Below are 22,102 nucleotides of genomic sequence, written 5' to 3'. Positions count from 1 at the left end.
ATATTATATGAAATTACACAATTGATAGTAGATGAAAGCATTTTAATGTTCATATAATTAATGCTAGTATAAGCAGAAAACAAGGTATCTTAAAGCTGATATCTGGAGTTTCTGAGAAATCTGTTTATGTATCATTCTTTTGAAATGTGAAAAATACCTAACTAGTCTTTTACTCTGGTCTACTGCCGGTGGTTATTCATATACATTAATATATATAAGTCCCTCCTTCTATAGACCTCTATACAAATGGAAAAGATCGCTGAGTGCACCCAGCCAATAGGCTTCGACTTCCTGTTTTTGAGACTGTCAATCAAAGTGAATGCGGAACTGTGCACAAAAACAAGGCCACGCGTCACCACAGCAGACAGGTAAATTGATTGATTTTGGCTCTTACCTGACTCATAGACCTAAATCAATGCAACCTTGTTATGTTCCGCGATGCGCATGCAGAAAAGTAGAGGTGTGGCTTCTGGTAGATTGGTAGAGACAGGGGGAGAAAGTGGAGCTGTTGAGGGCGGGACTTTGAGACATCCTCTCAGAAACTCCGGATATCAAAGCAGGTTTAGTGATGTAAATTATGCATAAACGTTACTGAACTAGCGTTTGCTAACTTAGCAAGCTTCTTCCGTAGTTTTCTGACAGATAAGTGTAAAACAAACGTAATAACTATTTAAATCATAGTTTGTTGGCTAATGAACAAATCTGCATGTGATTAAAAAAATTAAAGATTCTTGAGATATCAACGTGACTTGTGATCTCACCTTTCCGCTGGAAATGAAGAACGTGGAATGCTTAAGGTGCTGATGCATCATTGTAGTGCTACCATGAAAAGCCAGTTGTATCTCACAGTTTGCATCTAATTGCGGTTTTATCATCGCTGAAATGTTCCCTTCCCACACTTTAGAAACTGTACGTCGAAGCTTTCGGGCTTCTTCAACAGTTTTGTCCACCATTGTTCCCTGCTTGTATTTTCCAATTTCCAGCATTTAAAGTCAGGTGGGAGTGGTACTGCCCCCTGCAGTTCATGTAAGGACCTGCACCAGGAAGTGGCGACATGCCGGTTTTTATCCTTTGTTTACAAGATTAAACAATGTTATCGATTAGTGTAAAGGTATAGTATTGGACCCCCTCCCAGTTTATTTAAAGAATGTACACTAGGGGTGTTGAAAAAAAATCAATATAATTGCCTTATACTTCAATATTGAGATATAACGTATCGTGATCTATGTATCGGGATACAAATCGTATCGCCAGATGCCAGGCAGCACACACCCCTAGGGTACACCATAGATGAATCATTGTCACACATTTCTTCAATCAGAGAAGGGACAGAAAGACTGAAGACAGGAAGGAGGATGACAGCTGGGCTGACTGATTAGTGGAAAAATCCCAACAAAGGCACAGGAAGACATGGGAAGGCTGGGGCAGGTCCACTGGGACTCTCTCGTCCCAGTAAGTCGTGCCTCTTAATTCCCATACAACTGAAAAAAACACAGCCTTAGTCTAGGCCAGTAAAGTCAGTTTTTCCACCTGGTCACAGAAAAAAAACTTAGAGATACTTGAAAATAGTCTCTATTAATGGTGGGCACCCCAACAAAAATTCCCATATAGGAGGGACCAACCAGCAGGAAACGTGACGTTAGTAAGGAGACATAAAGTCTGAGTGAGGCAGAACGAAAGAAGTGGAACCAGAAAAAAGAAACACGGATTGGGCTCCAGGAAATAAATCCCTTGAAATTTCAGTTCCTGTTTCAGTTTTGGTCCTTTTCTGGATGAATATACTTCACCACAAATTGGGCTTCCAACAGGACTTCTTTACAAGAGCGGGGTGTGATCAACTGTGCTCCATAAACTAGAGGCTTTACATCATTTTCCCTAGCCCGCAGTGTAACAAGCTCTGTCAGCTGGCACACGGAACAAAAAACTTGTAAGAGGAAGCAAAAGAGGCAAGGTGAAAGTTATATGGATCTGGTACAAAGTGCTTGGCCGAGTGCCACATAATTTCCCTCTAAATCTCTGACTCAATAAAGTTACTGGTCAGCCGCTGGTTTCGATTCCTGACCAGTTCAGTATCATTCCAAAGAAAGGATCATTCACACTGAGTGTGATCTACCTCTTCTGAAGAAAAAAAAAAGGCCAATAAAAGTCACCGGAGTCCTAAACATACCCTCATTTCTGGGAAAAGCGCTGGATTAAGTTGGGTGCATATTACTGGATGTTAGGAGGACTTCTGAAGCTGTCCAGATCTATAGTAACAATGTGTAATAACGTGTGAGCATTTCCATTCAGGGACAGACAACCTGAGCTAAGGCAGCCTGACACAACAAGGAATCACAGCCACTGGGTTTGACTATGCCAAAGATAGAGTGCAGGGAGCAGAGGTTGGGGAGGGGGGGTTGTCCTATTTAAAACATCACTCTAATTGCTGTTGTAACACACTTGGGATATCAGTATGGGTATTTCTTGTGTCTGAAATAAGCAGAGCAAAAGTAAACATTATGCAAAACTGTGTGCAGTTAAAAAAAAAAAAAAACGAACATGCTTTATTTATTTTACTCTAACATTAAATTTACTTTTTTGACCGGCATTGGTAAAGCAAAACTGAGATTCCTGACATCTTACTATTAAATCATTACTGTTAATTGGAACTAGGTGCTACTATATGAATGTTGTTTCAGTCTTTGTTTGTGTTGCTTTGTTGTGTGTTGTGTTTTATGTAATTTACTTAACAAGAGAGTTGTGTTGGGTGTGGACTCCAGGAAGAGTGGCAATGGCTCTAGCCAAAGCTAATGGAGCTCCAAATAAAAGGTAAAGTAAATAATACAGTAGAGGTTTTGTTGGGTTATTTTCTTTAAAAGGCCTTTTAGAGCAGCCAGGGGTTATTTAAAGGTGCCATTTCCTCAGACAGAGTCTAATGAGGTGTTGTGACACAATCCGTGCCTGAGTGAATTGTGATTGCGGTCGCTTCAGTGGAGCCACCATCAGCCATCAGCTTTACGGTGGCTCCCTAACCCTAACCTGCAACATATCTGAAGAAATGAGACATTTAATTATCTCCTGGCTGCTCTAAAAATAGTTTTTGTTTTAATTGACCCCTCTAGTATATAATATTTAGATAGAGCTTGCAGGTTAAATTCCATACAGGCACCCTTTGAAGTGTTAGTTCTTCATTGATCAGGTAAGGGTTTGGTGTTTGCCTAACAGCACTTTAACGTAAGGAGATCTGGAGTCAGAGATTGCACCACCACCTCGTGATGAGACCTTCAAGCTCGCAAATTCTATTAGTACACAAAGACACTTTAATGGCAAATTCTGCTATTGACCACATAATGGTACTTGTCAATAGGAGTGTGACGATATCTCGATACAGCGATATATCGCAATATTTTTTTGCACGATCAATTATCGATATGCTCGCGCTGTCGTTTTTTTTTTTTTTTTTTTTTTTAAACCTTTTCTGCTTTTTCACTAAAATGTGCAGGTACGTCTTCACAGAAATTTTGTCACTGTTTGTTGAAGGAACCAATATATTGTTTACTGAAATATTGCACTATAATGGTGTCACTGGTAAGAAAGACCCTGTTTTTTGTTTACAGAAAGCACTATGGGAGATACTTATTCGTTTACATTGGTATGTTGACACTTATTTATAGAAATGTTGCACTAAAATAGTGTCATTGTTAATAGGACACTTTTTCAATGTATTGTTTTTCAGAGATATAAAATGAAAATTTGATTTTTTTCACTAAATCTTCTTTTTTTCTTATGTCATAGATTATCGTAGATTGATTTCTGACCAATATATCGATAATCGCAGTATCGTCCTATCGTGAGATAATCGTTGAGCTCTGTATCATGTATCGTTCCCACCCCTACTTGTCAACAAGCAAAAAAAGCAATCATGTAATATACAAAAAAAAAAAAAAATCCCATTCGTTGCATGTTTTGTCTTGTCTTGGAAAATATCAGTAACTAAAGCCAAGATTTGTTTTTTTTGTTTTTTTAAAGCTTTATATCAAATATAGCTCTTGGATTGCCTTTTCATAGTTCCTCCCACTCATTGTGTAAACAGATTCCCAAAAGTTCCTTGAAAAACTGCAGTCCTGTAGTAACAACACTAATCTGCATTGGCTCCTCTGGGGTTGCTTATCAAGTTGCACAGCAGTAACTGAAGCTCGTGAGATCCAAGACTAAAAATATGAGAGGATTTTTACACCTGTGAAACTTTTCCGATTGTGACATACCTCGTCATCTATGTTTCTATCTTGCGGCATTTATTGGGTTATCTGCAAACACGCCCTCTGACAGCTCTTCTGGCTCACCGAGGGAGGTTCAAAGGTCAAGGAGCCACTGCAACACGTCTACAGACGCTCTACAAAACATGCATTCCCACAGTCCTGAGAACAAGCTTTGCACTGCGGTTAACCAGTTACAGACATCACATTAAAATGACGCCAAAATCCTCCGCTGCCAATCTTAAACCAAAAGTTTTGATTTCACCAGTAACCTAATAAATATTAAAAACTGTAAAACAAAACAATGTTGCTTGTATTTTTCGGTTCTTTTTCACAAAGGTAGGTGCCAAGGGTTTCTAGTAAATTCTGTGGCTGCCTTGTTAATGACGGATGAGGTGCTGACTGAGAGAAAGGCAGGGTGGTATGCTGGCAAATGGAGGCCTCAGAGGCTTAGTGGTGGACCTGAAATAGCTCCACTTCTCTTTTACAGTATTACATCACAGCCAACTTCATCGTCATGGCTGTCGCTGCATCATGCACTTACCCAGGTATCATGGGACCGTTGGCCGCAAAAAAATGGAAGCACTTAGACATGAAGTAACACTGGACTGTGGAATAATAAAAAAGTCCCTTTCCATTTATTTTTCTCCAATTGACAGATTGTTTTGGGTTTTTTGTTTCTCTCTCTGTTTCTTTCATCTGACAAGGTGCATGTGCAAACAGTCCTGCGTAATTTCCATTTCTCCAAATACAGCCCGAGGAACAGTTTCCAGTAATATTTTTTAAAAAAAACAACTCACAAATGACAACCTGAAACTCACATCAAAGCAAAGAAGTGACACATTTAGCGCGTAATGTGAGGACATAATGAACCACAGCCCGTGGTCTCTCTCCAATCTAAAATTCCAGACATCCTTTCAAGCTCAAAGTCTGTAATGAGCTTCCTTTTCAAGACTTGTAACCAATATGTATTCTGCAGTAATGGCTTCTTATTGTCTACGAAGCAGCAGAACGAGTTGGGTAGGATGTTTAACCTGCTGCCATGCCCCACATTTGCAAATTAGCATGTTTAAAATAAACCTAACTGTTCCAGTTTTCCACAAAACAGACACGCTGGTGAAGACGACAGTGAATGAATAACGTAAATGACTAAATCCTTAATCTACGACTGAAATATGTCAAACGCATAGAGTTAAAATGTTAGCATCTGAGAAATGTCCATTATTTTAGGTATTCTTATTTAATAAGGTCAAGTTTTCAGCATTTTATCTTTATTACATTTAGTGTCCGTTAGTTATTTCAAGCTCCTGTAATTAATGAGTTGTCCCCTGTGGTTAAAAAAAAAATCTGCCTTTTAACACTAGCATGTATAAATTCAATTCAATGACATTATCAATAGCTTTAACCTTATTTTATAGATTTCTATGATATTTCAATTTAGAAATTTAAAGCATTTGATGGACTTTTTTTACATTTGCTAAGATTCACTGGTGATAAATTAAAATAAATCAATAAAAATAAATAATAAAATAATGAATACATTATAAATTATGATAAAAAAAATAAATGCACCAGCTGAAATGTTAAATACCCTTTAATTGTATCACATTTGTGCAAAAATGCTCTGCAATACATGGAAATGTTTTTGACGTTGCTTCATCTGCAGAGAGGAAGCATCCAGACAGACAGTGCTCGGTGAAGGAAGGAATTCAAATTTCAGTAATGTTTATACAGGAAATCTGTAGCTGCTGTTAGACCAACGAAAGGCTGTGAGAGCATCTAATCATATCTACCAAAACGGATATTTGTGGGCCGGCATGTCATTTTGCAATGAGCATTTACCACATGATGACAAACATTAGGCTTTTAGAACAACCGGTCAGTCTGGACCTGAAGGTTGGTCACAAAATCCTAAAGAAACAAAGAAAAAGAACAATAACGCTGATTAATATTTCATGATTCTAATGGTTTTTTTGAATCGAGGTTGCTTAAAGCAGCTGGGGACAATATTTTTTTCATCAGCTAAAGACACGGTGAAGGCCTCATAAATGAATAAATAGAGATCATTTGCTAAAAAAAAAAAGTTTAAAGATTGAAATTGCCGCTCAAATGTTTGTTTTCATCCACAATTTAAACACTTGGTTTATTGACAAAGTCGGAAAAGATTTGTGTATTGCATTGTTGGATGTGGAATCCACTAGACCAGTATGTACCCCAAGGGGTACGTAATAGCATCACAGGGGGTACTTGAAAGAGAGAAAGTGGAAAATTAACAAATGAAAGCATTAAAAATATGGGGTTTTATAATGTTTATTTTTATCAAAAATGATACTTGTAATAATGATGAATGAAATGATCTTGATTAGAACATGAAATGAAAATATGTCAGTCTTGTATGACTGGAAATGATCAAAACTATAGAAATATTCAGGAGGCACTAAATACTTTCATTCCACTTATTTACAATTAGATTCCTTAAAATGTGTATTATCACTCTTTTATTTCATTATTATGCTCTATAGGTGTTTTTTCATCGAATTCTGAGCAAAATATTGGAGTCGGACAAAGGGGGTACTTGGATTCAGAAAAAGGGGATACTTTACTTGGACCAAAAAAGTTTGAGAACCACTGCCGTAGACGGATGCATAAGTGTTTTTACTTCATTCTTACTGTGAGTTCTTGTGTTTGCCCCAAAAACTCTGACTTCGCAACACATTTATGGTTGCAGCATAACAATGGAGAATGTTTTTCATGGGGCTTTATTGGAAAAATCCAAATCTGACTGAAATATAACTTAAAAGTCTAAAACATGTCTCTCTTTAAACATTCCGAATATTTTAGCAGACTAAATTAGGCTTCTTAATTACAGTGTTATTACTTAATATGTTGTAGATAGCGGTTAGTTCTGTAAGCTACTTCTTTTCTTATCTTGATAGCTGCGGATATATTATTCATGGAGGAACTTATACCCCTTATCAAGTTTATTTGTTTGGGTATTCGCTGCTGCGATTGCCTCCGCATCAGCGAACGAAAAAACTGGCAAGTTGAGCAATTTCCCTTAGACGAGCAATAACAGGAAGTTACTCAGCACGAGGAGGCGCTATGTCCGGTTGTCGTGAAAAATGTCTATAAGGGAGAGTTTACAGTGGAGATTAAAACAAACCTTCAAGCAACAATTTTATCAGCTGGACAAAGTGACCGGGGAGAAGGAATCTGGGCCTCGCTGCTAAGGATGATGCCCTCGCGATGGCAAATGATTTTTGATTTATTGATTAATGAGGCCTAAACTATGTCTTTACTTGATTTAAAAAATTAAAAAATCCCATAGAATTAGTTCCCATAGCAACAACATCTACTAGACATTTTGGTTTTTATTTTAAAAAATGTTCATATATTGCCCTACTGTGCTCTTCAACGTGACATTGGATTAAAATGGATATTCTTGATTAATGATAATGTCACAGATCTTGATCTGTGACAATGGGCATATGATCAAACATGAATGAATGTTTGATCATATGACCAGTGAGCATGGAAGGAGCACAAAAAGGACTGTGTACTTGGCCAGACCTACAGACAGACAGATTCCACTCCATGATTCATGCGTGTGCCCTCCCTCACTCAGCAGTGCTCTGAAGAACTCACATACCAGACGGTCAACAATGACCAGCCTGGACAGACAAACCTACTCCCAGTATCAGCCACACAAAGATCTAAAAATGCACATCTGAAGGCTTCTGCACATGGAGACAAATCAGATGATGATCATCAGGCTGTTTCTTCATTGGACAATTATTTCATCCTTTCCTTATGACCTCCCCTGGCTGCCCTGTGGGGTGAGGTTTCAGGTGGGCACACAAACTAGGCCACGTGCTACTGTATTTCATCTGCCAAAATAACTCAGCAGTTTGTAATACAGTAGGTTTATGATTTCACTTCAGCACATCCAGGTATTGGAGGTCAGCAGCACCTAGGGCTAATGTGACCTTTACATGCATGAGTCAACCTCTTGGAGGTCTTAGTTTGTGTGTGAACGTGTGGAATCTGTGCTGTGACTCTATCCATGAGTCACGTTGTGTCATGGTGTGCACAGTCTGAATTCACAAGAAAACAACAACCCAAGGACAAAAAAAGAAGAGATTAAAGATGGTGTGAATGTAGGTTCTCAGGCATTTTGTGTATAAAATAATTACACTTGTTTATTGTTTCGTCGTTCTTGTCCAAAGGGGGATGTCGATGATGGTCCTTCGGAGTAAGAGGAGACATAAGTGTGGTCATAGTCACATGAAGGGTCATTTTGGGACAAGATTATAAAAAGGATGAGGATGAAAGTCTCCAAACTGTGTTAAAAAATCTTGCCAGATTGCCAAGTTTAACACACGTGGTTTGTTAGACATTAATCAGAATAATATCTGCTGATTTTTATTTATTTCATTTTTTTCAAAAAGTTTTGACACAAATGTGATTTTTTTTTTTTTTTAAATGATATCACCACCAGCCTTAATTATTAGTTCACCTCAGGGAGGATGGGACACTTTGAAACAGGTGAATAGGCCTCGTTATGAACACTTTAAAAATGATCATTTCCCTAATGGATCAACTATGAACTCCACTAGTCCCAGCAGGCTGACAGGATCGTGGAGGGTAAATAAATGAAAGGACCTGAGCAGAATAAAAGCAGCTTCCTGTCAGAGCACGGCACGAGCCTGCTGCCTTCAGCACGGCACGAGCAAGGAGAGCAGAAAATGTCACAACTCACCCTCTCACACCCGGACCGGAGGCGCACTAATCTGCTTGGTCGGCTTTTTCCCCACGGTTTGCAGGTAAATGAAGCGTCACATCATCCTGACAGCTTCACTAACACCCTTCTTCTTCTTCTTCTTCTTCTTCTTTCCCTTCCAGCAGATGTTTCGGAGCCGTTCCCGGAGCCGCGGTAGATATAAAAACCCGCTCAGTCCTGATCCCGGTCCGCGGTGATGTGGCCGAAAACGAGGCAACTGTCCGGTGTGTGCTCTCCGCCTACGGACAGAGCATTCCCACACTGCTCCATAGATCGACCCGGGCCAAGTTTTCCCCTGCCGGTTGTACCTAATTCAGTTTGGCGGAGAGTCAGCCCCGCCCTGGAACGAGGACGGTCTGTGGAGAAGGAGAGCCGTTACGGTCAGTCAGTCACCGCAGCTTCCGCTCGGAGGCGCTGCTGCTCACACTGCACAGCACAGCCATGACTAAGCGATACATGTGGATACATTAGAACCCTACTGTTTACTATGGAGCTTTATTATTCATTTAAAAAAAATCACTTCAATCAAAAAACATTTTCGATAAAACAAAGTTAACTTCATTAAAAATTTATATTTTCAATCAAAGAAAAAACAATTGAAACGTAATTAAAAAATTGTTAAGGGCTTGATTTTTTTAAAAATTATTTTTATTTTTTTTGCGTTCAAGCACTTTTTTTGATTGAAAATATTTTTCTTGATTGAATTTTTTTTTCCTTGCTCAAATGATTTATTTTTTTATTGAATTATGAAGACAAAATATCCTACCCATAATATGGCCCAAATATCCCATACCCAAATACAAAAAAATATGACTTAATTCAAAGACAAAAAGTGTTCAAATGCAATTATTTGGGTCTCAAATATTTTTTTGCATTAGAAAATGTTTTTCCTTGATTAAAAATATATGTTTTTGATTGAAGTAACCTTTTTTTTTTTAATTGAAAAGACATACAGTAAATATATCATGTATAAATGGATATAAAGGAAGAGACCAAATCTTGCACAATTGGAACGTCATTTATTTTCCACAAAGGCATCTGTATAAAATAAAAGGTTTGTCAAAATGTACAATTTTTTTAGAATAAAAAAAACCAAGTACTGAGCCCTAGACATGACATGGAAAAATGGCCACAAAATACTAATTCGTTGCCACGTTGTCACCAAACTTTTACATTCAGCACCTTATTTTGGCCTAATAGCCATAGAAAATGTCCTGCTGATGCTTGTCAGTTTAAAATGGCCTTGCAGTTAAAAAATGAATAAATGCATTATTACCTACTACAAGCTCTGGTCAAAAACACAGAAGCTAATTTACAACTCCACCACGGTATCATGTGATTAATAATTTATTTTTGTTTGTGTGAGAACTAAACCTCGGTTAAAATATTAAGACAAAGTTTTAAAAAAAAAAAGATGACAGAAAAATAGGTTACTTTAAACGTTAAAACTGTGTTAGCAACATCAGCCACTGTGCCAACAGCAGCTTAGTAGTTTAGTCATAAAACAAGAAATGATTGCAACATTTAACAGGAAATCAAAAAAGGAGAAGATGTGTACACAAATAGGAGCCTGCATTGAATCATGTGAGATTACACAGTGTGCAAACTCTCTGGAATTCTGAGCTTGGGGTAATAACCCTCCTATTACACATTGAGTTCTCGTTAAAATACTGTTTTTGAGCTGCAATGTAGAATTACTATCCTTTACAAATGTATATTTATATTTTAAACCATCGCACAAACACCTGACAGTAGGCCTGGATGCATAGTCCCAATTAGTGTCTTAACCTAGAGAGGAGTCATTTGTTGACATTCTTCCATGCGTGTGTAGAGAACTGTTGGAAAGGTTTCATGGATATTCTCACATTTTTCCAGTCACTTTTAGACAAAGCGTTGCTGTGTTGTCACATGACAAGATGATGATCGTGACATTATTGGAGCACCCACTCAGGAACTCTGTGCACCCATCACATTGGAGAAAAATTATAAAGTGGCGCCTGATGACTGGACCGTGAAGACACAGACTATGTATTAAGTCTAAATCCCACCAAATAGATATGTATCTCATTTAGAGTCCTTATCTTTTATCATAATAAGACTAAAACAATGCTAACTTCCTACTGCCTCTTTAAATATGAATACCATTGCGGGGATTCACACCTGGGAATATGCTCAGGGACAGTGATGGATGGTGGAGCACAAAGACTGGCTGACAGGAGGAAGAAGAGGAGGAGGAGGAGGAGGAGGAGGCTGAGTTTTCCTCAGGAGAGGTTTTCATGTTTCAAGATCACTGTGAAGTTTCTTTATAGCCAATCTGTTATATTTTCTAATTAGGATACCCTTTTGAATTTACCTGCTGGCAATGCAAAACAGTGCAGGCTGCTTGTGTGCATTATTTAAACAAAGAGAACATGCAAGTATCTCTTTTAAATCCAGGATTTCTCCAGAAAAGAACCTGTAAAGTTATAGATGCACAAATACTCCTTTTGTCGAATAAGTATTAATTTACATCTAATACTCATTGCAATAATGGATAATAATGTATTTGACTAGCGCTTGTTTGCTAACCATGTGTGTAGTTGTATCTACTCAGCGTTTTCCACCCTACCACCTCCTAATAAAGAATTGAATGCACTTCTATTTTTACTGCAGAATTGGCAATTAGCTAATAGCAACAGAATCAATCACTTTGATAATAGCATTGTCACCTTTGCAGTATTAGAGATGTTCTCACATATGTTTGTAAATTGCCTCATAGAAAATGATTAGCCTACTGTGAGCTTTAAAAGAAGTTTGTCTTATTTTTTTGTTTTAGAAGCAACACGTTTTAAGGTGACATTTTTGTTGTTGTTGTTTTAAAGTATTGAATTGACACAACTTCACCTTTAAACATGCTTGGCCAAAGAAGAAACTTTGAAATGTATTGCTTCCTTTGCTTTGTTTTTCCTCTGTTTTGCACTCGTGGGTCACATACATTCAAGCTTTACTAAAAATATGTTTCAAAATGAGCAAATTTACAGATGTGCCATATAGATCCCTCAAAAAAAAAAAAAGATGTTTCTATCACAAGAATATATTTATCTGTCTTAATCAGTTTTCTCAATGAAACTCAACCATGTCGGGCTGATTTATAGGTCTGCTGGGAGTTTCTGATTGATATACCATGAAGTCACAGTAATTAATGGTGAAATCCCTCCCAGGACTAAGTTTGTAGCTAGGTCAAAGACCGCAATTAGGAAGTAAAGCAAGACCTGGAGGAGCACTAAAATCCCCAGAGGACCCATCAGTCAGAAGCAGATAAAAGGACGGACTGCATGGATAATGTTTAACCAGAGGAACATGGTCAGACGGTCGTCCTCCTACTTCCAGAAGCAAAAGTAAACATTATTTGCCACACTCTCAAAACAAGTTCTGATGAACCACAGCTGGGCCCGCGGAACGTCTCCGTGCCGAATAGCTCGTACCACGTTCCCGAGAATTCAGTGAAATGACATGGTTCCACCAAGTAAAACAAATGAAATTGTGCTACGTAAAATCATAATCTACATTGAATTACCTTTGAAACAATATAGTACACGACTAAATTTAGAAATTACCGAAAAAGAGGGTGGGCCCCCTGACGCCCCCGTGGCACATACGGTGTAATGGGCCCCTTTCATATATTGGTATGTGTCAATGATTCGGTACCACTAACTGTCGTAATAGTTGACTCACAAAAAAATGAGAAAACAACTTTAATGGTAATTGCCAAAAAAAGAAGGGTGGGCCCCTGGGCCCCTAATTGAATTGTGCGAGCCATAATCGTAATCTACATTGAATTACCTTTGAAACGATATATCACACGACTATGTTCCCATAAAGTTGGAAATTACCAGAAATGGGGGTGGTTCATACCAAACTGCATTCCAATTTCACGAGAACTAACAGAGGAGTAGTCATTTGAAAAATGGGGCCCCAGGGGTCCCCGGGCGCCCCCTTGACAATTACGAGGTAATGGGCCCCATTTATATATTGATATGTGCCAATGATTTGGTACCACCAATCGTCGTAATATTTGACTGGCAAATAAATGAAAAATTGACTTTCATTTTTTTTTTTTTTCTTCTTCCCCTGGGCCTCAAATCGAAAATCGGGCTCCGAGCATTGATGCGTACACATCCATAGATTATACCTATATTATTCAGTATATATACTATACAAATTTCAGCCCAGTCCATTCATGAATAACAGAGGAGTAGCAATTTTAACTAGTGTACACAACAACAAGAACAAAGTGAGTGGCATTTTGAGTCCGGTAGCCCGCCCTAAAAAGACTCAATACACATTAGTCCGAATGTTAAAAAGAAAATTATTGTGTGGATTGACTAAATAAATACTTAATATCCATTATTCTGATAGATATTTCCATGTCAGTAATACATTTGTTGACTAAAATTATTTGGCATACACGGGACAAAATTCCAATCAGAACTAAGTTTCTTTTTTGGAAAGTATCCAATAAAAACGACTTATGTTGCATGGAAGAGGAGATTAGCCGGTAAGTGATATAATAGGAAGTAGAGTAAGATGATTGTGTTTTCAGACATAAGTCGGCTAATGTATGTATTTACAAATTACAGTACCATCCCATAACAGGTTGATCAATGGTAATTGAATCTTTAGAAAATGCATTAACTCTTATTAAACTCGACTTTATATTTTAGTCAATTCCATCTGTAACATGTTTAATCGACTAAAATCTTAATTTCATTTAGTTGACTATAACTGATATAGTCCTGTTGACTACATTTTCACTAAAACTAAGTTGCATTTTTGTCAAAAGACTATAACTGTCTAAAACTAGGTCAACATTTTCAGTCAAAATTAACACTGGCTCTTAACCATCACTCGCTGTGTAACTAACCTTTGTAGTTTGTGTTGTTTTTTGGTATATTTCTATTTTAGGGAATCAAAGAAGGCTTAGAATTGTTCACTATATGTGGGCCTGTGCAGAGTGGCCCTCCCTTCTTTGTGGCTGTGATAAGACCTGTACGATCTGGCAGACTGTCCTCCCTTCCTGTCTGGCTTAACGGTCGTTCCCATGTGAGAGCTACAGGTGTTTTAGCCTAGACAAGGAAGCTGCTATCAGCAGGTTGAGAAAGGTCAGCAGGCTGAAGGCTTTAAAGCGGGCTCCATCAATAAACTCTACCGCTGTTTAGTTCTTGTAATCAATAGATGACCATGTTTTACTTTTAAACTTAAGCCTAAAAAGTATTACTGGTGTTGCAGTTTTGGTTTTTCATATTGAAGCATTTTACACTGTCGCTGCCTGATGTGTAAAAACTTGGTCTAAAATAGAAATAGAATCTGCATGACTGATATTCTACAGAATAATAAAAACAGAATCTAGTATATTTGAAGTCGTGTGTGTGTGTGTGTGTGTGTGTGTGTGTGTGTGTGTGTGTGTGTGTGTGTGTGTGTGTGTGTGTGTGTGTGTGTGTGTGTGTGTGTGTGTGTGTGTGTGTGTAGGTGAAAACTAGTGCTGATTACAGAAAAAATAATAATCACAATTATTTTGGTTATAGTTGAAATCACAATTATTTGTCAACCAAAAAGTTATTTATTTTTTGTACAAAACAATATAAAATGCTATATTCTTAAATAAAATTATTCAAACACTAAAATCAAGTATGTTCACTTTTGCACAAAGCAAAAAAAGAAAATACTAAAAAAAATTATATTATTTGAATGCAAATAAATAAAAAGGTGCAAAGTATTGATTAAAATATTATTCAAGTATGTTCCCTTTAGTTTTTTCTCGTGTGTGCCAAGCTTTATTCTTTGTTGATATCCTAAATCATGGAAATTGGTTTTATTTAGCTAATAAAACATATATTTAATATATATAAATATTCCTTTTTACTCGATTATATTATTTTTGTAATCGTTGAGTGTAATAATCAAAATCTTCATCAAATTTTGATTAATTGCACTGCCTTAGTGAAAACTCCATTTGTCAACAGGCTCCACTGTGAGCTGACCCAGCCCACCTCATGTGAAAAGGGCACATCAATTATTGATTGTCATCAATAAATAATTTATCTCATCATAAGATGAAGAAGCAAAAATGCTGTAATTCCAAAGCTAACTCTACATTAGTGGTTCCCAAACTTTTCACAGTCATGACGTGGCCTTCAGACATTTAACCTGAAGTCATGTACCTCCTACTCCTGCACACTTAAATAACATAACAATATAATGTCATATACAATGTAGGCCTACAGTGAATTTTACCTATCCTGTTGAGGAATAATATATAATAATAATAACTAGAATATTTACATTTCCTGATGAAAATGCAAGTGAGGATGCAGGTGCTGGCCAGCGTCCCACTGCATTAGCTCATCATTTGCATTAGCATTAGCTAGCATTAATATTAACCTAGTATGAACTTTAACATAGCAATAGAATTAGCCTAGCATTAGCATTATCCTAGTAATAAGCTATTACTAGGATAATGCTAATGATTATGTGTTGTTTTTTTAAAAGTTAGATTAAAAAAAAGATTGTGAATTATGCAATATTTTCTTTTTCTTTTATGTGTAGCATTTTTTTCAATAAACATACATTTAGACAACTGTATTTATGTTCTTCTTAACCTCAACAACAACCTCAAATCCCCTCTTTAAATAGATGCTTGCTTTTAATGAATGTTTACAATATTTTCTGGTTGGTCCTTTGCTTATCACAGCCTTATACATAACAACTATCTCATCCTCTCCAAAGCAATGACACATTACCACTTTGACTTTGTGCTGTTATTCTGCAATTATTCTCTGCCGCTGCTGACTGATTCTCAATATGTGGGCCAACAGATTGGCCCTAAGAGATGAAACAACAATAAAAATAATTAAAAGTCTTTCAGTATTTGTTTTTACGTTATAAATTGATGTACGTTACTTTGAAAAGACAATTTAAACTATAATGAGAGCCTGAAATTTGCTTTTCCATTGAACAGTTCATTACCCATTGTAATTGATAAAACAATAAAAGTGTGGATAAAGGAAATCTTGCACAGAATGACACCATTTCTCCACAGTACAAAGGCAATCAAACCAAGCAAATCAAACCCAGTTGTATTCTCTGGCTTGTGTTGTTAAAGGATATTTTGAGTCTGGCAGCATTCTGCTCATCCATCTGCACGCTCAGATAAGTCTTATACTCAGACGTGGCCGCTGCTCTACAGAAGGATCGCTGCTATGATTATCAGTGGACGTGACAGTAAAATCCATTTGGCATGAGCTACACAAGCATACCAAACAATAGTCTTCACTGGATCATGGGTCGTAGTACCAAAGTCAACAAGCAAGCCCAGAACAGGCTTCCAGTGGACCAACCCTATATACTCAGTGAGTCACTGCAGGTCAATATGTCACTTTTAACATGTTTGTTCTATGAAATACAGTCCTTTTGTTGAAAAATATAAAACCATTGCATTAATTCTCATTTTTACCTTTGCCAATACTTTTTCGGGTAAAAAAAAGATCTGAGTTACAAATAAATATTGTCATATCTTTCAATGTTATTAATGAACAACAAAAAAACCTAAAAAATGTCTGATTTCATTCATTCACGACATCATCAAAAGCTTCCCCATGTTTTGACAAGCAGCGATTTGCCTCCTCGCAATTTTCCTTCCACTCATGCACTTGCAGTATGTAGCGTAGCCGTGTCACACACTGTTAGCCTTCCAGAAAACCACTCGGACACGCAGCGCCTGAAGCCAAACTGGCGCTATCCACTTCCTGGCCACGCTGGCTCTATTTATAAACTCTTATTTTGCAAATGAGGCTGAAAAGTAAGACAACAGCAGGAAATGAACACTTGTGGGACTTCATCAAGCATGAGCAAAGTGGCATTAGTGCTTTGCAAAAAATACTCTGGGTTCTTTTTAGACTTGAACAACAAATATACCGTGATGCATTTAGTAATAACACGCCCTGCACTTTATCTTAGTTGAATTAACTTACTTACTATTTATTTTTGGTCCACACTATAGAAGACAACTGATTTAAATCAGCAGAAAGGCCGACTGACACTCATCCATACACACATTGTACCACGATATAATTGAATTAGATGGGAGAAAAATGGGAAAAAAGGACAACATACTGTACATTAGTATTTACACATTTCATTATATAACTTACTGTTTTTAATGCATTAATAATTTTGCATCATTGAAAAACAGCACATATGTACCCTGTATGCATATGTAATAATTATTAAAATAAATTAATGAACATGCTAAGGCTGTACCTATATTCTCTGTGTATTATCTCTCTTGTTCTACAATAGAAATGGGCAACTTCTATCACAAACATATTAAATATTTAGAAAAATGCTAACATGTACATTTATACAGAAAAAACAAAGGGGTTTGAGTACATATCTGTTATTCTTTGTGTTTTATGATTCACTTTGTGTTTTTTGGTTGTGATTTAGTGCGTTTTTGTTGCTGTTTTTAAGTTTTATTGTAATTTTAGTGTTTTTTGTTGTTTTGTTTTGTTGTTGGTTTTTTTGGTCATTTTATGTCATTTTCTTTTCTTTTTAGTCATTTTCTGTGTTTTTGCTGTTATTTTGACTGATGTAGTTGTCGTTTTTTTTTTTTTTTTTTTTTTTTTTGCTTCTGTTATTATTTTGTGTGCGTGTGTGTTTCATTTTGTGTACTTTTCTTGTCACTTTGTGTATTATTGTAGTCATTTCGTGTATTTGTTTTGTGAACCGTACAGATTATGTGCTGCGTTGACAGCAAATCTGCCGATAGAAATTAAAAATCAATTAATCAACAGCTAAACCCGGATATGTGTGCGATCCCTTTAAGAAATACCAAACATATACTTCCGGTTAAAGAGAAAGGACGCTTGATGAAGATTAGCGCTAAACAGCACGTTAATGTAGTACTTAGTAGTTTATTAGGAGTTAGGACGTAGTTATAGACGTGAGAAGGTGCTTTTAATCCTTATTTGATGGTGTCTGACGGTAGGAAATGGCAGGAAGAAAGAGAAAGCTGTTACCATCAGCAGAGGATGGAGGCTGTAGCAGTGAATGTAAACCCGCAGAGCGGAACATGGACCACAGAGAACAAAGTCACTACTTCTCCTTCCGGGGGCCGCAGGGCAGGCTGGGAACAGAGTTTTTCCACCAGTCCTGCATCCACTTGGCTAAAGCATTTCTGGGAAAGGTAAAACTGTTAGCACTAGCATGGATATCAGCTGTGAGTTAAATTGCCACTGCTAGTGGAACTAAAATGTCATTTTACTGAAGCAAAGTAAAGATAATGACATGGCAAAAAAAAATAATACCTGGAACACATTCTTCAATACATCTTAGTATATGTGTTCACCTCCTGCATTAAAATTCCTACAAAGCTGGGAGCATCAAATGGTCTAAAGCAGCGATTCTCAACTGGTGGGTCGGGACCCAAAAGTGGGTTGTGTACCTGTACTGGGTGGGTCACGGAGAGCTGGTCAAAAATAAATAAATACGAAATGTCTCTCATGTTTGACTTGTTTGTTTTATTTTGAAAGAAACTTTTCTTTTGACCGTTAAATGTATGTTTCACTGGGGAATATATAGATTTATGTTTTAATAACTATTTTGGTTGGTTGAATTGGAAAAAGAAAAAAGTGTGTCGCGATTTAATGACCTGGGTCCCAGGGTGAGACCAGTTGAGAACCCCTGTTCTAAAGCAGGGGTGTCAAACTCATTTTAGTTCAAGGGCCAAATACAGAGCATTATTACAAGTTGGCCGAAGGTTTTAGCCGGAAAAACAAAAACAATTTCAACATTAATGTGCCCAAATTTGCACTTCTAGTTATAAATTAGACAAAGTATGGAAGGAACCAACAATATCTAAGCAATAAGTGACAGATACTTATTTTAGGGGGGAACCAAATACATTGCAAAAAAAAAAGCCACATTCGGCCTTTGGTGGAGTGAGTTAAAAGCAAGACTGAATAGTAGCGTGTAACGCAATCAAACAACGTGCAGTAAGGTTACTGGAATATTTAAAAAATGTCAGAATATTCAATCAACAATTACTTTCTTTTAAAAAACATGTCTAAAAATGTATTCTAGGCTATTTATGCACTAATAAAAAAGATAGTGAAAAACTTAACCGCATTTCATATTCGGCCAAGCGTTTATATTTTATTCGACTTTGGCCACAAATTTTCATTTCGGTGCATTCTTAACTTAAATGTCCTTTGATTTATTTTTTTTTAACCAATATTTATTTATGTGGAATAATTTGAGGAAAAAGTGCAAGATTTTTGGAATTTTTTTTTTTTTCTTTTAACAACAATTTAAAACTGAATTATTTGGTCATTTACACAATGATTCACGTTTTCTGTCATTTTCACTTTCTCCAGCGGGCCGAATCAGATGCTCTGAGTGGCCGAATATGGCCCCCGGGCCTTGAGTTTGACACATATGATCCAAAGCATCTAACAAGTTATTTTTATGATAGCTAAGTGGCCAAGCCTGCCACCATAATTGTAACTTTACTTTACTTTAAAATCTTCTAACAGTCTTCAAGTCATATGTACTTCACTGTGCAGTAACATCATGCTTTACTACACTGCATTTCATGTTTTACACTTACTGATATAAGGCATTTGTTTTCTGCTGCCTGTTGAATAACTAGTACATTAAAAGTCTTATTGTGCACAGCGAAACGCTGTCAAGCACAACATACATTTACAAATGCATAAAATACAATTTTTTTACTCTGAAATGCTAAATTCAACTGAATTACAGTGATTTGCTTCCTCAAGACTTCTGGTAAGTAATGTGATTACTTCCCTAATTTCTGACCACAAGATACCATACTTCAGTTTACTACATATTTTCCTCTTTTGTGATAAAACTCCGTAAAGCCATTTTTGGTTCATAGTAAACCCTTTAGAATGCAAATATTTAAGTGTAATCTGGTGAGTTACCTTTGGGAGCTTGAACTTGACGGTTGTATATTGTCGGTATCTGCAGGTCCTTTGTCGACGGTGTGCAGACGGTAGTGAACTGAGAGGGAGGATAGTGGAAACGGAGGCGTACCTCGGAGGGGAGGACAAGGCGTCTCACTCAGCAGGAGGGAAACGCACTGAAAGGAACACAGCCATGTTCATGAAGCCTGGCACAATCTATGTGTATCCAATCTATGGCATCTACCTCTGTATGAACGTGTCCAGTGAAGGTACCGATATTGCGATGAGTGACAATCTAAACATGGTTTGCAAATACAAACCATCATTCACACATACTGTAATTGCATTTTGTTTTTCAATTAAGAAACAAACCTATAGAACAAATACAGCATGTTTTACACATTCAAAGAAATATTTAATTAAAAAAAGCCCTTCAAACAAAGTATATTTAAAAAAAAATAAATATTCAAGAGCACTTATTTCTTTGAAAGGTCATGTGACATTTGGGTATTTTTTTGTAATTAAAGAATGTGCTCATGTGTATATATAAACATGCTGTATTTCTTTCTTTCAGCATAACGTACGTGTTGATAGGTACATTACTTATTTGCAAAACAAAATGCATTAGTGAATGTTTTGTTTGTGCTTGTGAGGATTTGGCATAATTGTAACTCGTTACATCACCCAGCAGATGTTAAGTGTCGTTAGTTATTATGCATTAAACCAGTGTTTTTCAACCTTGGGGCCGTGGCCCCATGTGGGGTCACTTGGAACCAAAATGGGGTCGCCTGAAATGTTTCGTAATTGATAAGAAAAATTACGGAATAAAATTATTTAGATATTTTTAATTATTTTTTCTTTTTCAAATTAAAACACCACACAAGATCTTGAACAACTGTATTCTATACTTTCACATTCTGAAATATAAATCTTGTTCCACTAAAATGCAGTATTAAAATATCTGCGCTGGTGCATCTTGTCACTTTGTGCAGTTATCCTGGCTACTCTGTATTTGTAACACAGGATAACAAACATGATCAAAAACTCATTCTAGAGAGAAATGTCTCTGTGGTCGCCAGAAATGAGTGATATCAGAATGGGGTCACGACCCAGAAAAGGTCTGCTCTCCGTATCCCCATTCATTAATCTGAGTCCAGTTTTGGACTGCAGTGAAGAGTGGAAGGAAGGGACCATGCCGACCGATACATATTGTGTGCTGTGTTTCTCAGGTGAGGGAGCGGCTGTGCTGCTACGCTCACTGGAGCCCCTGAAGGGTCAGCCCACCATGAGGCATCTGAGGACAGCCAGACGTAAAGAGGGAGCTCGACTACTCAAGGACAAAGAACTCTGCAACGGCCCTTCCAAGCTGTGCCAGGCTCTAAATATACCTCGCTCTTTCGACCGGAGGGATCTGGCCTCGGACCCAGAAGTGTGGCTGGAGGGGGATCCGGACTCAGGCTCAGACTCGACACAACCACAGGACATAGTGTGTGCACCGCGCGTTGGAATCCAGTCCCATGGAGAATGGGCGGAGAAGCCGTGGCGGTTTTATCTCCGTGGACACCCGTGTGTCAGCGTGGTGAACAAAGAGGCAGAGAGGCTGTCCCTGCCTGGAAATGTCATGAAGCGTTGGAGTCAGTCAGAGGTGCAGTCAGACGCTGGGCAGCTCCACATCAAACAAACGTAGAGAAACATTGCTGAAACTACTCTGCCATCTGTTCTCTGTGTGTGCGAGCTCCATTTAGGCACAATAAAGGCAACAAAACTTGTGCTTGACAGTGATCGATTCCACTTTAAAACAGCTAAACTGAGGCTGTTCAGCAGTGCCAAAGCTTAGAAATGTATTCACACATTAGCCATCTTTTTCTCTGTGTTTCTAAATGAATATTCCAACCAGAGAAATGCATAGTTATTTCACAGATGTCTGAAAAATCCACTCTCCTGATGTTTAAACCTGATGTCTCTTTTTCTGTATGTATTTCTCCACTGCTGCGATTCCTCTGTGGAAAGACAGCTGGAGATCTGGAATGATCATTACTCACTTTGGATCAACAAAACATCTACAATTAGAGAATATATCATGATAAACCATTCTCCTGTCATGGATCTCTGTATAGTGACAC

General features: G+C 37.4%; 2 protein-coding genes and 1 long non-coding RNA gene across 6 annotated transcripts in view; 2 read left to right on the top strand and 1 right to left on the bottom strand.

The window, feature by feature from the left end:
• rhbdf1a (rhomboid 5 homolog 1a (Drosophila)) overlaps positions 1-20,017 on the bottom strand; it is a 51,179-nt gene extending 31,162 nt beyond the window's left edge. For 2 of the 4 annotated variants that reach the window (XM_028455214.1, XM_028455217.1), the window contains exon 1: positions 8,995-9,187. The gene's annotated coding sequence lies outside the window, so the exon portion shown is untranslated. Of the gene's footprint in view, positions 1-8,994; positions 9,369-19,997 lie in introns of those variants that run through there. The other 2 variants (XM_028455216.1, XM_028455218.1) reach the window with 2 other exon arrangements.
• Positions 8,927-11,628, top strand: LOC114468369 (uncharacterized). Its single transcript, XR_003674640.1, has 3 exons — positions 8,927-9,058; positions 9,141-9,395; positions 10,891-11,628. It is a non-coding gene; the product is annotated as an uncharacterized LOC114468369 (long non-coding RNA).
• Positions 17,838-22,067, top strand: mpg (N-methylpurine DNA glycosylase). The gene is made up of 3 exons (XM_028455223.1): positions 17,838-18,238; positions 20,044-20,248; positions 21,209-22,067. Exons 1-3 carry the CDS (start codon positions 18,044-18,046, stop codon positions 21,664-21,666), a joined length of 858 nt encoding a protein of 285 aa, XP_028311024.1. The 5' UTR covers positions 17,838-18,043; the 3' UTR covers positions 21,667-22,067.
• Positions 22,068-22,102: the final 35 nt, after the last annotated feature.

This window comes from Gouania willdenowi, chromosome 8, assembly GCF_900634775.1.
Source record: "Gouania willdenowi chromosome 8, fGouWil2.1, whole genome shotgun sequence".
NCBI classification, from domain to species: domain Eukaryota; kingdom Metazoa; phylum Chordata; class Actinopteri; order Blenniiformes; family Gobiesocidae; genus Gouania; species Gouania willdenowi.
The sequence above is the reverse complement of the archived record's forward strand: the minus strand, read 5'-3'. Positions and strand labels throughout refer to the sequence as shown.

Coding starts and splice junctions, on each gene's coding strand:
- mpg (XM_028455223.1), top strand. CDS start 18,044: ATGGCAGGAAGAAAGAGAAAGCTGTTACCATCAGCAGAGGATGGAGGC. Junction 18,239..20,043: donor CTAAAGCATTTCTGGGAAAG/GTAAAACTGTTA, acceptor CGGTATCTGCAG/GTCCTTTGTCGACGGTGTGC. Junction 20,249..21,208: donor TATGAACGTGTCCAGTGAAG/GTACCGATATTG, acceptor TGTGTTTCTCAG/GTGAGGGAGCGGCTGTGCTG.